The 24545-nt window shown below is 57.0% G+C and overlaps 2 protein-coding genes across 2 annotated transcripts in view; one reads left to right on the forward strand and one right to left on the reverse strand.

Annotated features, from left to right (window-relative positions):
* Window positions 1-2363: 2363 nt before the first annotated feature.
* MFAP2 (microfibril associated protein 2) lies at window positions 2364-17201 on the forward strand. The gene is made up of 9 exons (XM_058039412.1): window positions 2364-2426; window positions 8089-8180; window positions 13121-13207; window positions 14924-14950; window positions 15058-15144; window positions 15739-15780; window positions 15945-16032; window positions 16131-16204; window positions 17098-17201. Exons 2-9 carry the CDS (start codon window positions 8144-8146, stop codon window positions 17199-17201), a joined length of 546 nt encoding a protein of 181 aa, XP_057895395.1. The 5' UTR covers window positions 2364-2426; window positions 8089-8143.
* Window positions 17202-18517: 1316 nt separating this feature from the next.
* CROCC (ciliary rootlet coiled-coil, rootletin) overlaps window positions 18518-24545 on the reverse strand; it is a 35982-nt gene continuing 29954 nt past the window's right edge. The window contains 8 exon segments of the mRNA XM_058039149.1: window positions 18518-19318; window positions 19736-19846; window positions 21176-21283; window positions 21531-21821; window positions 22104-22259; window positions 22869-23051; window positions 23617-23676; window positions 23950-24101. Coding sequence (XP_057895132.1) covers window positions 19268-19318; window positions 19736-19846; window positions 21176-21283; window positions 21531-21821; window positions 22104-22259; window positions 22869-23051; window positions 23617-23676; window positions 23950-24101 — 1112 coding nt within the window. The 3' untranslated portion in view covers window positions 18518-19267.

The following is a 24545-nucleotide window of genomic DNA, read 5'->3' on the forward strand; positions in this document are numbered from 1 at the left end:
ATCCTGGAAATTGAGGTGATTTTGGGGTCCTTTGCGTGGTTTTAGGGATCTTTTGGGGTCCTTTGAGTGGTTTTACCCATCCTTTATCCTGGCAGCTGGAGTGGTTTGGGGTCCTTTGGGTGATTTTGGGGTCCTTTGGGTGATTTTACCCATCCTTTAGCCTGGAAACTGAGGTTTTGGGGCCCTGAGGGTGGTTTTACCCCTCCTTCATCGAGATGTTTTGGGGTCCTTTGTGTAGTTTTACCCATCCTTCATCCTAGAAATTGAGGTGGTTTTGGGATCCTTTGGGTGGTTTTAGGGATCCTTTGTGTGGTTTGGGGGTCCTTTGTGTGCTTTTGGGGTCCTTTGGGTGGTTTTATCCATCATTCAACCTGGAAAACCAGAGGAGAGGAGATGGAAGCACCTTCCAGCCCCATCTACCTCTCATCCTGCTCTGAAAATCCCTTTTTTCCTGCATTTTGCACCTCTCCGAGCCTGTCCCGGTGCTCAGCCCTCGGCACAACCCAGCGTTGGCTGCTGGGAATCCAATCCCACGGGAGAAAATCTCCTCTGCTCACCCCATCCCCATCTCCACACCCCTTCTCTCTCCACCCCAGTGCCCTCCCTTTGCTCCTTTCCTGAATTGTTCACCCCAAACCCGCAGGATTCACCCCCAGCTCTGGCTCTGTGTCCCTGCCGAGCTCAAGGGGTTTGGGATCATCCCGATCCCTGCAGAGCGGGATTTGGGTGATCTGGGTCCTTTTCCAGCCCCATCCCGGGTGAGGAAAGCGGGATTTGGGTGATTTGGGACCTTTTCTTGATCTGTCCCAGATGGGGAGAGTGGGATTTGGGTTATCTGGGACCTTTTCCCAACTTGTCTGGTGGGGAAAGCGGGATTTGGGTGATCTGGGACTTTTTCCCAACCTGTCTGGTGTGGAAAGTGGGATTTGGGTGATCTGGGACTTTTTCAAGCCCCGTCTGGTGGGGAAAGTGGGATTTGGGTGATTTGGGACCTTTTCCAAACCCATCCTGGGTGAGGAAAGTGGGATTTGGGTGGTTTGGGATCTTTTCCCGACCCATCCTGGGTGAGGAAAGTGGGATTTGGGTGATTTGGGATCTTTTCCCCACCCCTCTGGTGTGGAAAGTGGGATTTGGATGATTTGGGACCTTTTCCAGCCCCGTCCCGAGTGGGGAAAGTGGGATTTGGGTGATCTGAGACCTTTTCCTGCCCCATCTGGTGAGGAAAGGGAGATTTGGGTGATCCGGGACCTTTTCCAGCCCCATCCCGGGTAAGAAAAGCGGGATTTGGGTGATTTGGGATCTTTTCCAGCCCCATCCCGGGTGAGGAAAGCTGGATTTGGGTGATTTGGGATCTTTTCCAGCCCTGTCTAGTGAAGAAAGGGAGATTTGGGTGATCTGGGTCCTTTTCCCGACCTGTCTGGTGGGGAAAGCGGGATTTGGGTGGTCTGGGACTTTTTCAAGCCCCGTTTGGTGGGGAAAGCAGGATTTGGGTGATTTGGGACCTTTTCCATCCCCGTCCCGAGTGGGGAAAGCGGGATTTGGGTGATTTGGGATCTTTTCCCCACCCCTCTGGTGTGGAAAGTGGGATTTAGATGATTTGGGACCTTTTTCAGCCCCATCCCGGATGGGGAGAGTGGGATTTGGGTGATCTGAGACCTTTTCCTGCCCCGTCTGGTGAGGAAAGGGAGATTTGGGTGATCCGGGACCTTTTCCAGCCCCATCCCAGGTAAGGAAAGTGGGATTTGGGTGATTTGGGATCTTTTCCAGCCCTGTCTAGTGAGGAAAGGGAGATTGGATGACCTGGGACCTTTTCCCGCCCCGGGTGTGGAAAGCGGGATTTGGGTGATCTGCGTCCTTTTCCCGCCCCGTCCCGGGACAAATCCCCCTCGGGGCCGCAGCATCCTCGCTGCTGGGGGGGAATCGGGATCCTCCCCTGGATCCCGTGATCCCAGCATCCCAATTTTGGGGGTGCAGTGATTTTTTTTTTTTTTTTCCCCAAGAGCTGACGAGGTGGCAGAAAAAAATCCCGGAGCTGCTCCTTCCATCCCTCCCTCCCTCCCTGCAGCCCCGCAAACCCCTCCTCGCTTTTCCATGGATTTAAAGCTCATCCCGCCGGGAAAAAAAAAAAACCCAAAAACAACAATACACCCCGTCTCCACCGCCCCTGGCAGCGGGGCGTTCTCACGGGTGGTTTTTGGGGTTATTTTGGGGATTTTCCCGGCTTTCCCCCTCCCAGGCAGCGCGGGAGGAGAAAGGGGCCGGCTCAGGTGCGGCTTTAGGACCCAGCGGATCCCCCGTGCTGGAGGTAGGAGGGTTTTTTTGGGTTTTTGGGTTTTTTTTTTTTTTGTTTTTTCTGTCTCTCATTTCAAGAGTTTTGGGGAAGCAGAGAGAGGAGAGCGAGGCGAGGGCAGAGCCGGCACTCACTGGTAAGGACCAGGCGAGGGAAACCCCCCAAAAATTCCCAGGCATTCCGGGGACCCCCCCACAGCAGCAAACGGGGCTGAACCCCCATTTTGGGGACTTTGCGAAATCACCTTTAAAACTCCATCGGTTAAGAGCTTGGAAAAGTTGTTTTCGGCTTTTTAACCTCACAAAGCCAAACCCCCCCTTGATTTTTGGGGGTCTGAAGGAGCGGCGGCCGGGTGGGGGGAAGGGGCCCTTCTGTGAGGCCTGACAATTACTGGAGATTTTTAACCACTTCCAAAAAGTCTAAAAATATCCTAAAGTCTGGAGGAAGCCGTGGGTTTGTTGGGTTTTTTGTTGTTTTTGTTTTTTTTTTTTTTTTCTTTTCCATCCTGGAAAGAGATTGTAGAAAATGGATCTTTTATTCCAATTTATTTAGGGGGCGACGGGTCCCCGAGGAAAAGGTGATGTGTGAAAACAGGGATGGGGGGCACTAAGTTCCTTACCTCTGGTCGGGGGCCAAAAAAATTGGAATCTTTTAATATTCCCTTTGTTCTCCCACTCTCTGGCAACGGGAGAGCTCAAAAAAAAAAAAAAAAAAAAAAGAAAAGAAAAGAAAAAAAAAAGAAAGAAAGAAAGGGGAAAAAAAGGAAAAGAAAAGAAAGGAAAATGGGGGGAAAAAAAAGAAAAGCTGAGGGAGGGGGGAAATGCTGGGGGAAGGTGGGGTTTAGCAGAATGAAAGGGACTGTGGTGTTCTTTCTCCGGGGTTGATTGTTCCCAGATGTGCAGTTGCAAAAACATCTGGCGCGGTCGGAGCCGCCGGACCCCCGCACGGAGGGAGCGGAGCTGGGGAAGGGAAGGGGGAACAGCGGGGCCCTCCCGGCGGGGACGGGGGGGACGGGCCTGGGGGCGGCTTCAGCCCCTCCTCGGTGCCTTGGGGAGCGGAGGATGTGTGGGCATGTCGTGGGCATGTCGTGGGCATGTCGTGGGCATGTCGTGGGGGTCTCCGTCGGGAGCAGCCGCTGGCGTCGCCGTCGGGGCAGACGTGACCCGACTGTCCCCATCCCGCGGCCAAACCCTGCGAGCTCCAGCCAAGATTGGGGGGAATTCAGGGAACTGGAGCTCGGGAGAAGCTGTGCAGGCTGGAAACGGGGCTGGCAGGGAGGGCACTGCGGAGCCGTGTGCTTGGGAGGGTGGGAGGATGGAGGGGATGGCTCCAGAGGGGGTGTCTGTCCCTCCATCCAGAAGTGGTGTCTGTCCCTCCATCCAGAGGTGGTGTCTGTCCCTCCATCCGTCTGTCCGTCCATGCATCCATCCATCCATGGATTCGATCCGTCCATCCATCCATCCATCCATCCATCCATCCATCCATCCATCCATCATCCCTCCATCCATCCATCCGTCCATCCATCCGTCCATCCATCCATCCATCCATCCATCCATCCATCCATCCATCCATGGATTCGATCCATCCATCATCCATCCATCATCCATCCATCCATCCGTCCATCATCCATCCATCCATCCATGGATTCCATCCATCCATGGATTCCATCCATCCATCCATCCATCATCCATCCATCCATCCATCCATCCATCCATCCATCCATCCATCCATGGATTCGATCCATCCATCATCCATCCATCATCCATCCATCCATCCGTCCATCATCCATCCATCCATCCATGGATTCCATCCATCCATGGATTCGATCCATCCATCCATCCATCCATCCATCCATCCATCCATCCATCCATCCATCCATCCATCCATCCTCCATCCATCAGGTGCTGTCCAGGACCCCAGCTCTGCCAGCCTGGCAAAGCCTCCAGAGGCGTCGCTGGTCCAGTTCATCCCAGTCCCTTTAATCCCAGGACATTCCAGGACAGCTCCTAGGCCGTGGGTGGGGAGCAGACAGGGCCTGTCCCACCACAGCCAGGGCTGAGGGTGCTGATCCAGCCCAGTGGGACCGGCTCCGTGGATTCCCAAAGCTGGGAAGGGTCTGGAGTCAGCACCTCCTGCAGCTCCAGCCCTGGAATGGGGAGGAGGAGGAGGAGGAGGAGGAGGAGGAGGAGGAGGAGGTTCCCATGGGATGAGCTGTGGGGAAGGGGCTGCAGGACGGGGTCCTGAGGGTGCCCTGATGGTGCTGGAGAGGACCTGGGGCCCAGAGGGTGCCACAGGCTGGGCTTGGTGCAGGACAAGGGCCCTGGAAGGCGCCTTCAGTGCCTGGGGTGGATGGGAAATGGGACTTGGGGATGGAGCGGGATGGGATCCCTGGAGGATCCCACATTGGAGCAGGATGGGATCCCTGGAAGGTGCAGGATGGGATCCCTGGAGGATCCCACATTGGAGCAGGATGGGGTCCCTGGAAGGTGCAGGATGGGGTCCCTGGAGGATCCCACATTGGAGCAGGATGGGGTCCCTGGAAGGTTCAGGATGTGATCCCTGGAGGATCCCACATTGGAGCAGGATGGGGTCCCTGGAAGGTGCAGGATGGGATCCCTGGAGGATCCCAGTCTCTGGATCAGGTGTGGAATGGGATCCCTGGAAGATCCCATAGTCTCAATCTAGTGTGGGATGGCATCCCTGAAAAGTGCAGGATGGGATCTCTGGAGGATCCCAAATTCTGGTGCAGGATGTGATCCCTGGAAGATCCCACACTCTGAATCTAGTGTAGAATGGGATCCCTGAAAGGTTCAGAATGGGATCCCTGGAGGATCCCACATTGGAGCAGGATGGGGTCCTTGGAAGATGCAGAATGGGATCCCTGGAGGATCCCAATCTCTGGATTTGGTGTGGGATGGGATCCCTGGAAGGTTCAGGATGGGATTCCTGGATGATCTCACACTCTGGATCTGGTGCAGGATGTGGTCCCTGGAGGATCCCACACTTGGGCTTCTGTGGGATGGGATCCTTAGAGGGTCCCACACTCTGGAACTGGTGCAGAATGGGATCCCTGGAAGGTTTGGGATGTGATCCCTGGAGGATCCCACTCTGGAGCTGGTGCAGGATGGGATCCCTGGAGGATCCCACATTGGAGCAGGATGGGATCCCTGGAAGGTGCAGGATGGGATCCCTGGAGGATCCCACATTGGAGCAGGATGGGATCCCTGGAAGGTGCAGGATGGGATCCCTGAAAGGTTCAGGATGGGATCTCTGGAGGATCCCACATTGGAGCAGGATGGGATCCCTGGAAGGTGCAGGATGGGATCCCTGGAAGGTGCAGGGTGATCCCTGGAGGATCCCACATTAGAGCAGGATGGGATCCCTGGAAGGTGCAGGATGGGATCCCTGGAGGATCCCACATTGGAGCAGGATGGGATCCCTGGAAGGTGCAGGATGGGATCCCTGAAAGGTTCAGGAAGGGATCTCTGGAAGATCCCACATTGCAGCATAATGGGATCCCAGGAAGGTGCAGGATGGGATCCCTGGAAGGTGCAGGATGGGATCCCTGGAAGGTGCAGGGTGATCCCTGGAGGATCCCAGTCTCCAGAGTCGCTCTGCCCGGTCCCACTGACCCTTCCCGGCTGTTTTGGGGCTGGAGCCCCATTCCCCCAGGATCTCTCCAGGAAGCTCTCCCAGCACGGGGGGTTGATGTTCCTGCACCGCAGGGATGAGGTTCAAAGGGCTCCTCTCCCCCGTGCCTCAGTTTCCCCCTCCAGCAGCAGAGCCAGGAGAGCCCGGGGAGGATCCCCCCCACCCGAGCGCTGGGAATGCCGGTGGGATTCATCCTCAAACCCCTTCCCCCGGATTTCAGAGGAGTTTTGGGGGAGAATTTCTGTTTTTCCCTCGGTTTTTCCCCTGGAGCTGGCTGGGGATGGGGGAAGGGCTGCGGCATTCCTGGCAATCCCGGCCTTGGCCCCTCGTCCCGCCGGGAGCAGCAGGCTTGGAAAACGCCGGGAAGCTCCTGAGCTCCCTGAGCTCCCAAAGCCCACGGGATTCCTCTAAAATCCGGGATTTTCTCCTCAAATCCCCACATTCCTTTGGATTTAGGGGACGCCCTCAATGCAGCAACCCCCGAAACAAATCCTCACGCAAGGAATTGGAAACCTCGGGAAAGGAGCTCCAAATTTCCACTCAGGGGGGTCTGGGCCTCTCCTCCCACATCCTGAAGTGATGCTGGGAATGATCCCAACATCCTGGGAGTGATCCCAGGAGTGATCCCAACATCCCAGGAATGATCTCGGCATCCCGGGAGTGATCCTGGAAGCAATCCCAACATCTTGGGAATGATCCTGGCAGTGATCATCCCGACATCCCGGGAATTATCCCAGATCCTGGCAGCCATCCCGACTCCCCGGGAGGGATCCCGGCATCCCAGGAATGATCCCGGGGGTGATCCCACATCCCGCTGGGATTTCTCCTCCCTGCTCTGCCCGAGGGACATTCCGGGGTTTGGTCCTCTCAAATCCCCTGGGAATGGGCGGGAAGCGTTTTTGGGGAAATTTCTTCATCTCTGAGGACTGGGAGGGGGAGGATGTTTTTGGAGCCAGCTCCGGGGGACAACCGGGATGGGGCAGTGTCCCTGCGTGTCCCTGCGTGTCCCTACATGTTCCTGTGTGTCCCCGCGTGTCCCTGCATGTCCCTGCGTGTCTCTGTGCGTCCCTGCGTGTCCCTGCGTGTACTGGGTGTCCCTGTCTGTCCCTGTGTGTCCCTACATGTCCCTGTGCATCCCTGTGTGTCCCTTTATGTCCCTGCGTGTCCCTGCGTGTCTCTGTGCGTCCCTGTGTGTCCCTGAGTGTCCATCTGTCCCTACATGTCCTTGCCTGTCCCTGAGTGTCCCTACATGTCCCTTCATGTCCCTGCAAGTCCTTGCCTGTCCCTGAGTGTCCCTACATGTCCCTTCATGCCCCTGTGTGTCCCTGCATGTCCTCATGTGTCCCTGCACGTCCCTGTGTGTCCCTGAATGTCCCTGCATGTCCCTGTCTGTCCCTGTCTGTCCCTGCGTGTCCCTGCGTGTCCCCACATATCCCTGCATGTCTCTGCGTGTCCCTGTGTGTCCCTGTCTGTCCTTGCGTGTCCCTGCATGTCCCTGTGCATGCAAGTGTCCCTGAGTGTCCCTGAGTGTCCCTGTGCATCCCTGTGTGTCCCTGTCTGTCCCTGTGTGTCCCTGAGTGTCCCTGCATGTCTCTGTGTGTCCCTGCCTGTCCCTGTGCATCCCTTTGTGTCCCTGCGTGTCCCTGAGTGTCCGTCTGTCCCTACATGTCCCTGAGTGTCCCTGCATGTCTCTGTGTGTCCCTGTGTATCACTGCATGTGCCTGAGTGTCCCTGTGTGTCCCTGAGTGTCCCTACATGTCCCTGTGTGTCCCTGCCTGTCCCTGTGCATCCCTTTGTGTCCTGCGTGTCCCTGAGTGTCCGTCTGTCCCTACATGTCCCTGTGTGTCCCTGCATGTCCCCGTGTGTCCCCACATGTCCCTGCGTGTCCCCACATGTCCCTGCATGTCCCCGTGTGTCCCTGCGTGTCCCTGAGTGTCCCTGAGTGTCCGTCTGTCCCTACATGTCCCTGTGTGTCCCTGCATGTCCCCGTGTGTCCCCACATGTCCCTGCGTGTCCCCACATGTCCCTGCATGTCCCCGTGTGTCCCTGCGTGTCCCTGTGTGTCCCTGTGGGTCCCCGTGTGTCTCTGCCTGTCCTTGCATGTCCCTTTGTGTCCCCTCCCTCTGAATTCCCTCTGTTCCCCCCAGACTCCTCCGGCTGCATCCCGGCCGCGCTCCCGCCCTGTCCCGGCGCTCCAGCAGGATGAGAGCGGCGGAGCTCCTGCTGCTGTGTCTGCCAGGTCAGTGTCCCTGCCTGTCCCTGTGCCACCCCCGAGCCCCCAGCACCGTCTGGGTCATCCCAATCCACATTTTCAATATCCACTTGTACCCCTTTTCCTCGTTTTTAAACCCCAGGACACAACTGGAGGGTCCAAACGCTCATTTTCAGCATCTAAACCCCATATCTAGGGACAAAAACCTAATTTTTTTGTGCCCCCAAGCCTCATTTTTGCATCCCAAAACTTCAGTTTTATCTTCCAAATCCTCATTTTTGTGCCCCAAACCCTCATTTTTGTGCCCCAAACCCTCATTTTTAGATCCCAAATCCTCATTTTTGTATCCCAAACCCTCATTTTTAGATCCCAAATCCTCATTTTTGTGCCCCAAACCCTCATTTTTGTGTCCCAAACCCTCATTTTTGCATCCCAAAACCTCATATTAACATCCCTAAACCTCAGTTTTACATCCCAAATCTTCACTTTTGGAGCCCAAAGCTCTGATTCTGTGGTTGAAAACCTCATTTCTTATGGTGCAAACCCTCATTTTCAAGTCCCAAGTGCCCTTTCTGAGGTCTAAAAGTTCATCTTAATGACCAAAATCTCATTTTTAATGCCCAAAGTTCGGTTTTGAAAGCCCAAAGCTTCTGATTTAGAGGCCAAAGTTTTGTTTCTGCACCCAAATACTCAATGCTTTGGTCCAAAGCCTCATTTTTGCATCCCAAAACATCATTTTTATGCTCCAAATCCTAATTTTTAGGTCCCAAACCCTCATTTTTGCATCCCAAAACCGTCATTTTAACATCCTTAACCCTCAGTTTTACATCCCAAATCTTCACTTTTGGAGTCCAAAGCTCTGATTCTGTGGTTGAAAACCTCATTTTTTTATGGTGCAAACCCTCATTTTCAAGTCCCAAGTGCCCTTTCTGAGGTCTTAAAGTTAATCTTAATGCCCAAAATCTCATTTTTAAGGCCCAAAGTTCGGTTTTGAAAGCCCAAAGCCTCTGATTTAGGGCCAAAGTTTTGTTTATAGACCCAAATACTCAATGGTTTGGCCCAAAGCCTCATCTTTACCTTCCAGAACCTCATTGTGGGGATCGAATCCTCCAAAAATGCATTTTTAGGGCGCAAAGTGTTAATTTTTGGAAGTAAAGCATCATTTGAAGTGGCCACAACTCCCAAGCGGTTTTTGGGTGGCTGCTCCATCACTCATTCCCTGTTACTCCCCAAAATTCCCCCAAATCCCACTTTGGGCTCATTTTTAGGGCTGGGAATGGCTCTGAGCCGGCTCCAAGTGAGTTGGGACATGGAGGTGGCACAAAATGGGGCAAAATCCCAGGGAAATGGGGTTTATAACCCTGGGGATGGCAGAGGGGATGGCAGCGAGCAGGAGGGGACGGGGATGGAGCCAGGAGAGGTTTGGGAGGTTTGGGTGGAAGGGGCTGCACACAAAGGGGGGACACGGGGAAACATCCCGGGGTGAGGGAAGGGGCTGGAGACTCAAACTCTGACAGCATTCCCACCCCAGGGTGATCCTGAACGGGACATGGAGGGATGGAGCAGAGGGAGAGAGAGTGGGGTGAGCTGAGCCCCATTCCCGGGGATTCCAATCTTTCCCAGTGATTCCAATCCCTTCCCGGGGATTCCAATCCTTTCCCAGTGATTCCAATCCTTTCCTGGGGATTCCAATCCCTTCCCAGGGATTCCAGTCCTCTCCCAGGATTCCAATCCCTTCCCAGGGATTCCAATCCTTTCCTGGGGATTCCAATCCCTTCCTGGGGATTCCAATCCTTTCCCAGTGATTCCAATCCTTTCCCAGGGATTCCAATCCCTTCCCGGGGAATTCCAATCCTTTCCCAGGATTCCAATCCCTTCCTGGGCATTCCAATCCTTTCCCAGTGATTCCAATTCCTTCCTGGGCATTCCAATCCTTTCCCAGTGATTCCAATCCCTTCCTGGGCATTCCAATCCTTTCCCAGTGATTCCAATCCTTTCCTGGGGATTCCAATCCTTTCCCAGTGATTCCGGTCCCTTCCTGGGGATTCCAATCCTTTCCCAAGGATTCTGGTCCCTTCCCGGGAATTCTGATCCCTTCCTGGGGATTCCAGTCCTCTCCCAGGATTCCCATCCCTTCCCAGTGATTCCAATCCCTTCCCGGGATTCCAGCCCCTTCCTGGGGATTCTGATCCCTTCCCGGAGATTCTGGTCCTTTCCTGGGATTCCAATCCCTTCCCAGAGATTCCCATCTCTTCCCATGGGTTCCAATCCTTTCCCATATTCCAATCCTTTCCCAGGATTCTGGCTCCTTCCTGGGGATTCTGATCCCTTCCCAGGGATTCCAGTCCCTTCCTGGGATTCCAATCTCTTCCCAGGGATTCCGATCCCTTCCTGAGGATTCTGGTTCTTTCCTGGGGATTCCCATCCCTTCCCAATGATTCCAGTCCCTTCCTGGGATTCCAGTCCCTCCCCAGAGATTCTTATGTCTTCCTGGGTATTCCCATCCTGCTCTGGGATTCCCATCCCTTCCCGGGGTTTCCAATCCTTTCCCAGGGATTCCAAACCCTTCCTGAGGATTCCGGTCCCTTCCCAAGAATTCCGATCCCTTCCCCAGGATTCCAATCCCTTCCGAGAGATTCCCATCCCTTCCCAGTGATTCCAATCCATTCCTGGGGATTCCAAACCCTTCCTGAGAATTCTGATCCCTTCCTGAGGATTCCAATCCCTTCCCGGGGATTCTGGTCCTTTCCAGGAATTCCAATCCCTTCCTGGAGATTCTCATCCCTTCCTGGGAATTCCAATCCCTTTCCTGGATTTCAATCCCTTCCCAGGATTCTGGTCCCTTCCTGGGATTCCAAACACTTCCTGGGGATTCTGATCCCTACCCGGGGATTCTCATCCTTTCCTGGGGATTCCAATCCCTTCCCGGGGTTTCCAATTCTTTCTCAGGGATTCCAATCCCTTCCCTGGGGGATTCTGGTCCCTTCTCGAGGATTCCAATCCCTTCCCAGGGATTCCAGTCCCTTCCTGAGAATTCTGATCCCTTCCTGGGGATTCCAATCCCTTCCCAGGGATTCCAATCCCTTCCTGAGAATTCTGATCCCTTCCTGGGGATTCCAATCCATTCCCGTGATTCTGGTCCCTTCCCAGGGATTCCAATCCCTTCCTGAGGATTCCAATCCCTTCCTGGAAATTCTCATCCTTTCCTGGGGATTCCAGTCCCTTCTCAGACCCGAATCCCTTCCCAAGAATTCCAGTCCCTTCCTGGGGATTCCAATCCCATCCTGGATTCAAATCCCTCCCCAGGGATTCCCATCCCTTCCTGGGGATTCTGATCCCTTCCCAGGATTCCAATCTCTTCCTGGATATTCCCATCCCTTCCCTGGGATTCCAATCCCTTCCCGGGTATTCCAATCCTTTCCCAGGAATTCCCATCCCTCCCAGAATCCCAATCCCTTCCCAGGATTCCAATCCCTTCCCGGGGATTCTGGTCCTTTCCCAGGAATTCCAATCCCTTCCCATGGATTCCAATCCTTTCCCGAGGATTCTGGTCCCTTCCCAGGAATTCCCATCCCTCCCAGGATTCCAATCCCTCCCTGGGAATCCCGGTCCCTCCGACCCTTCCACGCTGGATTTGGAGCTGTTTCCCCCCGGATCCGTGGCAGGATGAGCTCCCAGGGGATGGAGGGGTTCGGAGCATCCCGGGATCAGCGGGGCCGTGGCTGCCGGGATCCTCTGGGGTCAGCCAGGGACCCGGGCAGGGCTGATCCTGCATCCCTGAGCATCCCAAACCCTCTCCCGCTCTCCGGGGGCTGCGGGGCCCTAAGGACAGAGGGGGGGATTGGGGATGGTGGGAGCAGGGATCAGGCTGGGGGTGTCCATGGGAACCCCAAATCCTGGGCAGGGGTGTCAATGGGAATCCCAGTTGGGGTGTCCCTGAAAACCCAAATCCTGGTTTGGGGTGTCCATGGGAATCCCAGATCCCAGTTTGGGGTTTCGGTGGGAATCCCAGATGCTGTTTTTGGGGTGTCCATGGAATCCCAGATCCTGTTTTTGGGGTGTCCATGGGAATCCCAGACCCGGTTTGGGGTGTCCATGGAATCCCAGGTCCCGTTTTTGGGGTGTCCATTGGAATCCCAGATCCTGGGTTGGGGTGTCCATGGGAATCCCAGATCCCAGTTTGGGGTGTCCATTGGAATCCTGGTTTGGGGTATGTGTGAGAATCCCAAATCCTGGGATCAGGGTGTCCATGGGAATCCCAGACCCGGTTTGGGGTGTCCATGGAATCCCAGATCCTGGGTTGGGGTGTCCATGGGAATCCCAGATCCCAGTTTGGGGTGTCCATGGAATCCCAGATCCCAGTTTGGGGTGTCCATGGGAATCCCAGATCCCAGTTTGGGGTGTCCATGGAATCCCAGATCCCGGTTTGGGGTGTCCATGGAATCCCAGGTCCCAGTTTGGGGTGTCCATGGAATCCCAGACCCGGTTTGGGGTCTCCATGGAATCCCAGATCCCGTTTTTGGGGTGTCCATGGGAATCCCAGATCCCGGGTTGGGGTGTCCATGGAATCCCAGACCCGGTTTGGGGTATCTGTGGGAATCCCAGATCCCGTTTTTGGGGTGTCCATGGAATCCCAGATCCCAGTTTGGGGTGTCCATGGAATCCCAGACCCGGTTTGGGGTATCTATGGGAATCCCAGATCCCGGTTTGGGGTGTCCATGGAATCCCAGACCCGGTTTGGGGTGTCCATGGGAATACCAGATCCCAGTTTGGGGTGTCCATGGGAATCCAAGGTCCCAGTTTGGGGTGTCCATGGAATCCCAGATCCCATTTTTGGGGTGTCCATGGAATCCCAGACCCGGTTTGGGGTGTCCATGGAATCCCAGATCCCGGTTTGGGGTGTCCATGGAATCCCAGGTCCCGTTTTTGGGGTGCCGTGCCCCGCTGACCCCGGCCCTGTCCCGCAGCGCTCCTGGTGCAGGGACAGTTCAGCCGCTTCGAGGGCATCACCTACCCCGAGCCAGTGCAGTACTCCCAGTACGACCAGCAGGCAGGTGAGAGCCCGCCGGCACCGCCCCGCCCCGTCCGTCCCTCTGCCGGACAGACAGACACACAGACAGACAGACAGACAGACACCCACCCCTCTGATCCGGACAGACAGACACCCACCCCTCTGATCCTCATCCGGACAGACGGACACCCATCCCTCTGATCCAGACAGACAGACAGACAGACACCCACCCCTCTGATCCTGATCCGGACAGACAGACACCCATCCCTCTGATCCAGACAGACAGACACACATCCCTCTGAACCTGATCCAGACAGACAGACACCCATCCCTCTGATCCGGACAGACAGACACCCACCCCTCTGAACCTGATCCGGACAGACAGACACCCATCCCTCTGATCCAGACAGACAGACACTCATATCTCTGATCCAGACAGACAGACACCCATGCCTCTGATCCGGACAGACAGACACTCATATCTCTGATCCAGACAGACAGACAGACGGACACACATCCCTCTGAACCTGATCCGGACAGACAGACACCCACCCCTCTGATCCGGACAGACAGACACCCATCCCTCTGATCCAGACAGACAGACATCCATCCCTCTGATCCGGACAGACAGACACACATCCCTCTGATCCAGACAGACAGACACCCACCCCTCTGATCCAGACAGACAGACACACATCCCTCTGATCCGGACAGACAGACACACATCCCTCTGATCCGGACAGACAGACACACACCCCTCTGATCCGGACAGACAGACACCCACCCCTCTGATCCGGACAGACAGACACCCATCCCTCTGATCCGGACAGACAGACACCCACCCCTCTGATCCGGACAGACAGACACCCACCCCTCTGATCCGGACAGACAGACACCCACCCCTCTGATCATCCCTCTTGCGCTCCGTTCTTTTCCTCCGCCCCTGGAATTCCCAGCCTTCCCAGCTCCTCCCTCTGCTCTCACTGGCAATTCTTTATTAAACCTTTATCAATTCTTTATTAAACTTTTATCAAATAGTTTATTAAACATTTATCCAATTCTTTATTAACCCTTTATCCAATTCTTTATTAACCCTTTATCAATTCCTTATTAACCTTTTATCCAAAACCTTTTTAAACCTTTACTGAATACTTTATTAAACATTTATCCAATTCCTTGTTAAACCTTTATCCAATTCTTTATTAACCTTTATCCAATTCCTTATTAAACCTTTATCAAATACTTTATTAAACATCTATCCAATTCTTTATTTCCCTTTATCCAATTCTTTATTTCCCTTTATCCAATTCTTTATTAACCCTTTATCTAATATTTATTTCTTATCCCTTTATCCAGTTCCTTATTAACCCTTTATCCAAATCTTTATTAAACCTTTATCAATTCCTTATTAATCCTTTATCCAAACTTTTATCCTTCATTAACCCTTCATCCAATTCCTTATTAACCCTTTATCCAAAACTTTATCAAACATCTAACCAATTCTTTATTTCCCTTTATCCAATTCTTTATTAAACCTTTATCCAACTATTTATTAGAACTTTATCCAATTATTTTTTGAACCTTCATCCATCCCCCGTCCCCACCTGTGGGAAGTGGCCCAGGCTCATCCCTGGGGGGGTTGGATGGAATTTTCCCGACCCACCAGGGAATTCCAGGGGTCTCATTTCCCACCCCCAGTCCCCACGGGATGAGCTCTCTCCCCAAACCCTCCCTCAGCCTCTTTCTGTTTTATCCCCAGAAATTCAGGATTACTACGACTACCACGGTGAGTGTTTCCCTCTGGGATGCCGGGGGGGGATCAGCATTTGGAGATTTGGGGATTTGGGGATTTGGGGATTTGGGGGTGTCCCTGCACGGGGTCTCTCCCTGCAGATGTCACCCCCCGAGCCCCGGAGGAGCAGTTCCGGTACCAATCCCAGCAGCAATCCCAGCAGGAAACGGTGCCAGCCCCGACCCCAGGTGGGTGACAGCCCCCAAGGTGGGTGACAGCCCCTCCAGGACAGGTGGCAGCCCCCAGAGTGGGTGACAGCCCCCCAGTCCCGGGTCTCTCTGTCTCTTCCCTGTCCCCCCAGCCCAGCTGTGCCCCCCAGAGCAGCTGGTGAGTGCCAAGGGTGCTCCAGACCTAAAATCCAGGGAAGGGGCAGGGAGATGCTTCTGCCTCATCCTGAAATTTCATCCCGTGTCCCCTTTATCTCCTGTCCCCTTGTCCCCCGTCCCATTCCCTGTCCTCCTCTCCCCTGTCCCATTCCCTGTCCCCCTGTCCCCTGTCCCCTGTTCCCTGTCCCCTTGTTCCTCTCTCCCCTGTCCCCCTGTCCCTCTGTCTCTCTGTCTCCTGTCCCCCTGTCCCGCTCTCCTCTGTCCCCCTGTCCCCGTGTCCCCCTGTCCCCTTTTCCCCGTCCCTGTTCCCCTGTTTCATTCCCTGTTCCCCTGTCCAACTCTCCCCGTGCCCTGTCCCCTGTCCTCCTGTCACCTGTCCCATTCCCTGTCCCCGTCCCGTGTCCCGTGTCCTCCTCTCCCGTGTCCCCTGTCCCTCTGTCCCTCTGTCCCCCTCAGCTGCGGTGCCCGAGACGGAGCCCACGGAGCCGGGACCGCTCGGTGAGTGCCGATCCCATTCCCGATCCCATTCCCTGGGCCTGGGTCCCACCGTTCCCCCCGGTAGCGGGGCTGTGCCACCGCGGGGGGACAGCGGGGGCGGGGGGAGGCGACAATCGGGGCGGGGTGAGGAGGAATTCCCGGGAATTGCCCGTTCCCTGCCGCAGACTGCCGGGAGGAGCAGTACCCCTGCACCCGGCTCTACTCCGTGCACAAGCCCTGCAAGCAGTGCCTGAACGAGATCTGCTTCTACAGGTGCGTGAGGGGCGGGGAACATCCCCGATCCTTCTGACTGGGGCTTTGGGAACCCCTCCGCTTCCCATCCCCATCCTTTCTATCCCAAACCATTCCAGCCTCCGCCGGGTTTATGTCATCAACAAGGAGATCTGCGTCCGCACCGTGTGCGCCCACGAGGAGCTGCTGCGAGGTGAGCGAGAAACCGGCACCGTCCCCGTCCCAATCCCGCTTTTCCCCCAAATTCCGGGGAGGGAAAATCGAGAAACCGGGACCAGCCCCGTCCCAACCCCGCTTTTCCCTGTAATTCCGGGGAGGAAAAATCTGCTGAGCGAGAAACCGGCACCGTCCCCGTCCCAATCCCGTTTTTCCCCCAAATTCCGGGGAGGGAAAATCGAGAAACCGGGACCGTCCCCGTCCCAATCCTGTTTTTCCCCCAAATTCCGGGGAGGGAAAATCCGGTAAGCGAGAAACCGTCCCCGTCCCAATCCCGCATTTCCCTGTAATTCCGGGGAGGGAAAATCCGCTGAGCGAGAAACCGAGACCAGCCCCGTCCCAATCCCGTTTTTCCCCCAAATTCCGGGGAGGGAAAATCCGGCGAGCGAGAAATCGGGTCCGTCCCCATCCCAATCAGGATTTTTCCCGTAATTCGGGGAGGGAAAATCCCGCAGGATCAAAGCTCCCGAGATCCCCAGAGCAGAGTGGGGTCGGGATGTGGGATGGGCTCGGGGTGTGCCTCGATGGGGTGGGGGTCTCTCCCTGCTCTGGGGGTCTCCGGAGCTTTGGTCCTGCGGGATTTTGGGATGGGGGCCGGGATGTAGGATGGGGTCGCTCCCGGTTTCTCGCACACCGGATTTTCCCTCCAGGGAATGGGCAGGGAAATGCTTCTCCCCCATCCTGAAACTCCATCCACTCTCCCCCTTATCTCCTGTCCCCAGTGGGGCGGGGGTCCCTCGCTGCTCCCAAAGCTCCCGAGAACCCCCGGAGCACAGCGGGGTCGTGATGAGGGGTGGGGCTGGGGGGCTTCCCTCGCTGCTCTCCCGGATTTTCCCCGATCATCCCGCGATAACCCCTCGCTCTCCTCAGCCGACCTGTGCCGGGACAAGTTCTCCAAGTGCGGGGTGATGGCCACGAGCGGCCTGTGCCAGACCGTGGGCGCGTCGTGCGCCCGCAGCTGCGGCGGCTGCTGAGCCCCGGCCCCGCTCCGGACCCGGACCCGCCCCGCGCCGCCGCAGCCCCCGTGCATGAGCGAGCAGCTCCCCGCAACGCCGGGAATGATCCCCCTTGTCTTTGTGCACATAATAATTAAATCGGGGGGGTTTGTTATTGCTGCGCCTTCCTCTGTTCCGCGGGAGGGGGAGAAAGGGAGGGTCCCGAAGAGAGCAGAGGGGTCCTGCGGCTCCCGGCTCCTTCCTTTGGGGTTTATTCCTAATTTTTGGACTCCTGGCTCCTTCCTTTGGTGTTATTCCCAATTTCTGGGTTCCTATCTCCTCTCTTTGGGATTATTCCCAATTTCTGGGTTCCCTTCTCCTTCCTTTGGGGTTATTCCTGATTTTTGGGCTCCCAGCTCCTTCCTTTGGTATTAATCCCTGATTTTTGGGCTCCTGGCTCCTTCTTTTGGGATTATTCCCAATTTCTGGGTTCCCTTCTCCTTTCTTTGGGATTATTCCCAATTTCTGGGTTCCCTTCTCCTCTCTTCGGGGTTATTCCCAATTTCTGGGTTCCCTTCTCCTTCCTTTGGAGTTATCCCAATTCTGGACTCCTGGCTCCCTCGTTTGGGGTTATTCCTGATTATTCCCACTTTCTGGGTTCCCAGCTCATTCCTTTGGGGTTATTCCCAAGTTTTGGGTTCCTGACTCCTTCCTTTGGGATTATTCCCAATTCTGGGCTCCCAGCTCCTTCCTTTGGGGTTATTCCAAATTTTGGGGAGGTTTCTGACAATTTGAACAATTCCCAGTGCTGCACACAGGGCGTAGGATGATTTGGGGCGTTTAGGGCGCTCTGGGGAGTAAAATGATCGATTTTGGGGTGGTGGTGGGGGGATGTGGGGGCTCAGTTTGGGGCAGTTCCCATAGGAAGACATGAAGTATGGAAATGTTTGGGGTGAGGTCTGGGTCCCTTACAGACAATAAAGGAGTTTGGGGTGGGTTTGGGGCTGGTTTTGGGGGTTTGTTGCCCTGTGCCCCTGCAGAAGGGTGGTGGGTGGGGCATCACAGTGAATTTCCCCTTTATAGGATGAATTTCTCATCTGTAGGTTGAATTTCCCCTCTATAGGGTGAAATTTTCATCTACAGGGTGAATCTCCCCTCTATAGGGTGCATTTCCTCTCTATTTTGGGGGAATTTTCCCCCAAAGCTTCTCTCTCATCTATAGGGTGCAGCTTTATCCTCGTCGTTATTTGCTGTTTATTACGATTTCTTCTTCTCCTTCACCCTTCATTATTAATTGTCATTATTGGGTTTTAATTATTGCTTATTTCTATTTATTCTTATTATTCATTATTATTTAGGGACCTCATTCAACCCAACCCAAATTTGGGCATTCTTAAAATGCCAAATTCCCCCAAAAAATCCCTCAGCACTCCCGGTTTGGATTTTCCAAGTTTATTCCGGCTGGGACTGGGGATGGTCAGAGCCACCACCTCCCTTCCCATGGCTTTCCCACCCTTGAGAGCACCAGTAAAAACCCCCACTCCTAAAAATTCCATATAAAAACCCTGCTAGTTCCTAAAAAAAATCCTTCAAAAACACAAATCCAGGGATTTTTTTGTAAGAAAAAGGGGGGAAATTAGGATGGGGTGAGGGCAGGGCGTGTTAGGCTGGAGGGGAATAAATCAGTTGGGTCTTCTGGGGCTAAAACAAAGGAATATTCCCCATTTTTCCATTAAAAACTGCAACAGGAAAATGAGTAAACCATCCACGAGGTCCCAGATTGTATCAAAAATAGACAAATTTGGTCGGCTGGTGGGAAAAGTGCAGCTTTTTCCTGGAGAAAAGGGAATGAGGGGACAAAAAATCGCTGTGGGATCGGAGCACAGGGATGGGGCTGGATCCCCCTCACCCCTGAGCGGAGCTGCTGCGGATTTTGGGATCAGGGATGGGGATGAGGATGAGGATGGATCCCGGAGCTGCGCTGGTCCCTGCTGTGGATTTTGGGGTCGGGGATGGGGATGGGGATGAGGATGAGGATGAGGATGGATCCCCCCATCCCGGAGCTGTGCTGGTCCCTGCAGATGTCCCGGAATTCCTGGAATTCCCTAAGTTCCGGTGGGATGTCGCTGCAGCTCCTGCTCCTTGAGCAGCTCGATCTGCAGGAGGGAGAGAGGGACGGGAGGCTGTGGGGCCGGGCCGTGTCCCCCAGGCTGTCCTTGTGTCCCCCCGGGCCATGTCCCCCAGGCTGCCCCTGTGTCCCCAGGCCGTATCCCCAGGCCGTGTCCCCGTGTCCCCCGGGGCTGTCCCCATGTCCTCCAGGCCGCGTCCCATGGGCTGTGTCCCTGTGTCCCCCCACGCTGCGTCCCCTGGGGCTGTCCCCGTGTCCCCCAGGGCTGTCCCCGTGTCCCCCAGGACTGTCCCCGTGTCCCCCAGGGCTGTCCCTGTGTCTCCCCAGGCTGTGTCCCCATGTCCCCGAGGGCTGTGTCCCCGCGCTGTGTCCCCGTGTCCCCCGGGGCTGTCCCCGTGTCCCAGGGCTGTCCCCGTGTCCCAGGGCTGTCCCCGTGTCCCCTCACCTGCTCCTCCAGGCCGCCGCGGCCGAGCCGGAGCCGCTCCAGCTCCCGCTGCAGCTCCACGGGATCCTCGGGGAGCGGCCGGGCCCGGAGCTCCAGTGCCGACACCTGAGCCTGTGGGGAGCGGAGCCCGGTACCAGAGATGGGCACGGGCACCCGGGGATGGGCACGGGCACACCGGGATGGGCACGGGCACCTGGGGATGGGCACTGCCTGCACAGGCAGCCCGGGATGGGCACGGGCAGCCCAGGATGGGCACGGGCACACCGGGATGGGCACTGCCTGCACGGGCACCCCAGAACAGCCCGGAGCCAGCGCCAGCACCAACAGCAACACCAACACCAACAGCAACACCAACATCAACATCAACACCAACACCTCCAGGAGCAGCACCAGCACCAACACCAGCATCAACACCAACACCAACACCAGCACCAACACCACCTTCCTGGTGTGGCCAGTGCCAACACCTCCCTGCCCCTGGAACCAGCCCAGCCCCTTCCCAGTACCAGGACCATTCCCATTGGGATGAGCCTGGCCCAATCTCAGCACCAGCACCAGGCTCGTTCCCATCAGGATGAGCTCCTGAAGGAGCAGCCCCATCCCATGGATCGAGATCAGCCCCATCCCATGGATCAGGAGCAGCTCCATCCCATGGAACCAGCCCAGCCCCATCCCATGGATTGGGATCAGCCCCATCCCATGGATCGAGATCAGCCCCATCCCATGGATTGGGATCAGCCCCAGCTTCATCCCATGGATCAAGATCAGCTCCATCCCATGGATTGGGATCAGCTCCATCCCATGGAACCAGCCCAGCCCCATCCCATGGATCGGGATCAGCTCCATCCCATGGATCGAGATCAGCCCCATCCCATGGATTGGGATCAGCCCCATCCCATGGATTGGGATCAACTCCAGCCCATGGATCGGGATCTGCCCCAGCCCATGGATCGAGATCAGCCCCATCCCATGGATTGGGATCAGCCCCATCCCATGGATCGAGATCAGCCCCATCCCATGGATTGGGATCAGCTCCATCCCATGGATTGGGATCAGCCCCATCCCATGGATCGGGATTAGCTCACTCCCATGGATCGAGATCAGCCCCATCCCATGGATTGGGATCAACCCCATCCCATGGATTGGGATCAGCCCCATCCCATGGATCAGGATCAGCCCCATCCCATGGATTGGGATCAGCCCCAGCCCATGGATTGGGATCAGCCCCATCCCATGGATCAGGCCCAGCCCCATCCCATGGATCGGGATCTGCCCCAGCCCCATCCCATGGATCAGCCCCATCCCATGGATCGGGATCAGCTCCATCCCATGGATCGGGATCAGCTCCATCCCATGGATCGGGATCAGGCCCAGCCCCATCCCATGGATCAGCCCTTGCTCCATCCCCCGGACTGGGCTCAGCCCCGGCCCAGGACCCACCCGCAGCACCTGGATGCGTTTCCGAGCCTCCTCCAGCTCCCGCTCGGCCGAGCCCGCGGGGGGATCCGGCCCCGCCGGGAGCTGTGCGGGGCCGGGAGGGTCCCGCTCCTGCCCGAACACAGATAAACATTTATTAAAGTCAGTGCAATAGGTAGAAAAATACCGATTAACCCAAATATATATTAGAGTTATATATATATGGCAATAGATCTAATATGGCAATTATCTAATATAGTATCAGGTAATTAGATATGATGATACAGGTATGAGATGATAATTAGATAATTAATTAGCCCATAAGGGTGTGGGACTCTGGGGTCAAAGATCAGCGAATTTGGGCTGCAGCCCCACTCACCTCCTGCTGCCGGTCCTGGGAGGGCTCCGGCGGCATTCCCTGTTCTGAGGGCGTTTCCGGCTCCCGGAGCACTCCCAGATCCCGTGGCATTCCCGGCTCCCGGAGCATTCCCAGATCCCGGAGCACTCCCAGATCCCGTGGCATTCCCGGCTCCCGGAGCACTCCCAGATCCCGGGGCATTCCCGGCTCCCGGAGCATCCCCAGCTCCCGCTGCTCCCGCAGCTGCTCCCGCAGCATTCCCTTCTCCCGCCGCGCCTCCGCCAGCGCCCGCCGCGCCTCCTCCAGCCCCTCCTGCGACACCGCGGGGGACAGCGGGACAGCCCCGTGACACCCGGGGACATCCCCAGGACATCCCCAGGACAGCCCCAGGACAGCCCCGGGACATCCGGGGACAGCAGGGACCGGGAATGGTTCAGGGCAAATGGGAGCACTGGGAGGGTTCAGAGGGAACTGGGAGTAGTGGGAGGGGGTTTAGAGAGAACTTGGAGGGCTGGGAGGGGGCTCACAGAGAATGAGGGGACTGGGAAGGGGCTCGGCAGGAGCTGGGGGCACTGGGAGCGGTTCCGGTCCCACCTGGAGCAGCCTCCGGTCCGTCTCGCCCGCGGCCAGCGCGTTCTGGAGCTGCAGGAGCCGCTCGTGGAGCGCGGAGCCGGCCGGAGCCTCCCCCTTGGAGCCGCTCCCCGGCGGCACCGGGAACAGCGGCCCCGAGCGGGACTCGGCGTGAGCCAGCTGGGAACGGAACGGGAACCGAGAGTGGGGAACTGGGAGGGGATACTGGGGAAACTGGGGGGACTGGGAGGGGAAACTGGGGGGACTGGGGGGGCTGGGAAGCGGCTCAGGGGTAACTAGGAGGCTGGGAGGGGATACTGGGGGAACTGAGAGTACTGGGAGGGGATATTGGGGGAACTGGGGAGACTGGGAGGGGATACCGGGGGAACTGAGGGGGACTGGGAAGGGATACTGGGGGAACTGGGAGGGATGGGAGAGGATTCAAGGGGAACTGGGGAGACTGGGAGGGTGTTTAGGAGGAACTCAGAGGAATAGGGAAGGGATTTGGGGGGAACTAGGGGACTGAGAGGGGTTTTGGTGGAACTGGGGACAACTGGGATGGGATCTAGGGGGAACTCGGGGGAACTGGGAGTGGTTTCAATAGGAACTGCGGGACTGGGATGGGGCTCAGGGGAAACTGGGGGGACTGTGGGGACTGGAGTGGTGTCAGTGGGAGCTGGGGGACTGGAAAGTGCTTCAGGAGGCGCTGGGAGGCTGCTCAGGGGGGAACCGTGGGACTGGATCCATGGAAAGGCAGCTGAGCCCCGGAGCCCGGCGGGACCCCGGTACCTGCGTGCGGAGCTGCTCCGCTCGCTCCCGCGCCTCCCGCGCCTCCGCGTCCCGCTCGGCGAGCGCCCGCCGGGCCCGGCCCAGCTCCGCCTCCAGCGCCCGCCGCTGCAGCTCCAGCCGGGCGCTGCGGCTCTCGCACAGCTCCAGCCGCTGCCGGGCCTCCTCCAGCTCGCCCAGCTTCTCCTGCAGCCGCCGGAATGCGGGCGTGGAGCTGGGGGATGCGCCCACCCGGACTGCCCCGCGCTCCCACCCGGGCTGCTGACACTCCCCACGGGGCATTCCCACCTGGATTATCCCGCATTCCCACCTGTGCTGCCCCCCATTCCTGCCTGCACTGCCCCCCAATTTCCAGTTGGACTCCCCCATTTCCACCCAACTCCCTCGTTCCCCCCGGCCCCATTCTCCCCTGACCCCCCAGTTCACCCGGCCCCGTTCCCCCATTCCCGGCCCTGCTCCCCCGTTCCCGGCCCCACTCCCGTTCCTGTTCCCATTCCCCGTTCCCGTCCCATTCCCGTTCCAATTCCCACTCCTCGGTTCCCGTTCCCGTTCCCCATTCCCGCCTCCGTTCCCATTCCCGCTTCCATTCCCATTCCCATTCCCGTTCCCGTTCCGTTCCCACTCCCGTTCCCATTCCCACTCCCGCTCCCTGTTCCCGTTCCCGCTCCTCTGTTTCCGTCCTCGTCCCCGTTCCCCTTCCCCATTCCCGTTCCCTGCCCCGTTCCTGTTCCCGTTCCCGCCCCGTTCGCACCTGTCCCGCCCGCCGCTCCCTCTCGGCCGCCCTCATGCCGCTCTCCAGGGCGCTCAGGCGCTCCCGTTCCCGTTTCCATTCCCATTCCCGTTCCCGTTCCCCATTCCCGTTCCCGTTCCCGTTCCCGCTCCCGTTCCCGCCCCGTTCGCACCTGTCCCGCCCGCCGCTCTCTCTCGGCCGCTCTCATGCCGCTCTCCAGGGCGCTCAGGCGCTCCCACTCCCCTTCCCGCTCCCATTCCCGTTCCTGCTCCCGTTCCCATTCCCCATTCCCCATTCCCGTTCCCGTTCCCATTCCCGTTCCCGTCCCCGCTCCCGTTCCCGCTCCGTTCGCACCTGTCCCGCCCGCCGCTCTCTCTCGGCCGCCCTCATGCCGCTCTCCAGGGCGCTCAGGCGCTCCCGCAGCCCGCGGCATTCCCGCTGCGAGCGCCGCAGGGTCTCGTCCTGCAGCAGCAGCGAAGCGCGGGCTCCGCTCAGCTCCCGCCGCCCTGCGGGGTTTGGGGGGGTGAAAGGGGGTTTTACTGGGGTTTGTGGGGATGGAAAGGGGTGTTACTGGGGTTTGTGGGAGAGCAAAGGGGTTTTACTGGGGTTTGTGGGGGTGAAAGGGGGTTTTAATGGGGTTTGTGCGAGAGCAAAGGGGTTTTACTGGGGTCTGTGGGGATGGAAGGGGGTGTTACTGGGGTTTGTGGGGTGTTAGTGGGGTTTGTGGGAGAGCAAAGGGGTTTTACTGGGGTTTGTGGGGATGCAAGGGGGTTTTCATGGGGTTTATGGGGACGGAACGGGGTTTTTCTGGGGTTTTACAGGGGTTTATAGGGATGGAAGGGGGTTTAACTGGGGTTTGTGGGAGAGCAAAGGGGTTTTACTGGGATTTATGGAGATGGAAGGGGCTTTTACTGGGGTTTGTGAGGATGGAATGGGGATTTTAATGGGGC

Source organism: Melospiza georgiana, chromosome 22 (assembly GCF_028018845.1).
Source record: "Melospiza georgiana isolate bMelGeo1 chromosome 22, bMelGeo1.pri, whole genome shotgun sequence".
Lineage (NCBI taxonomy): Eukaryota > Metazoa > Chordata > Aves > Passeriformes > Passerellidae > Melospiza > Melospiza georgiana.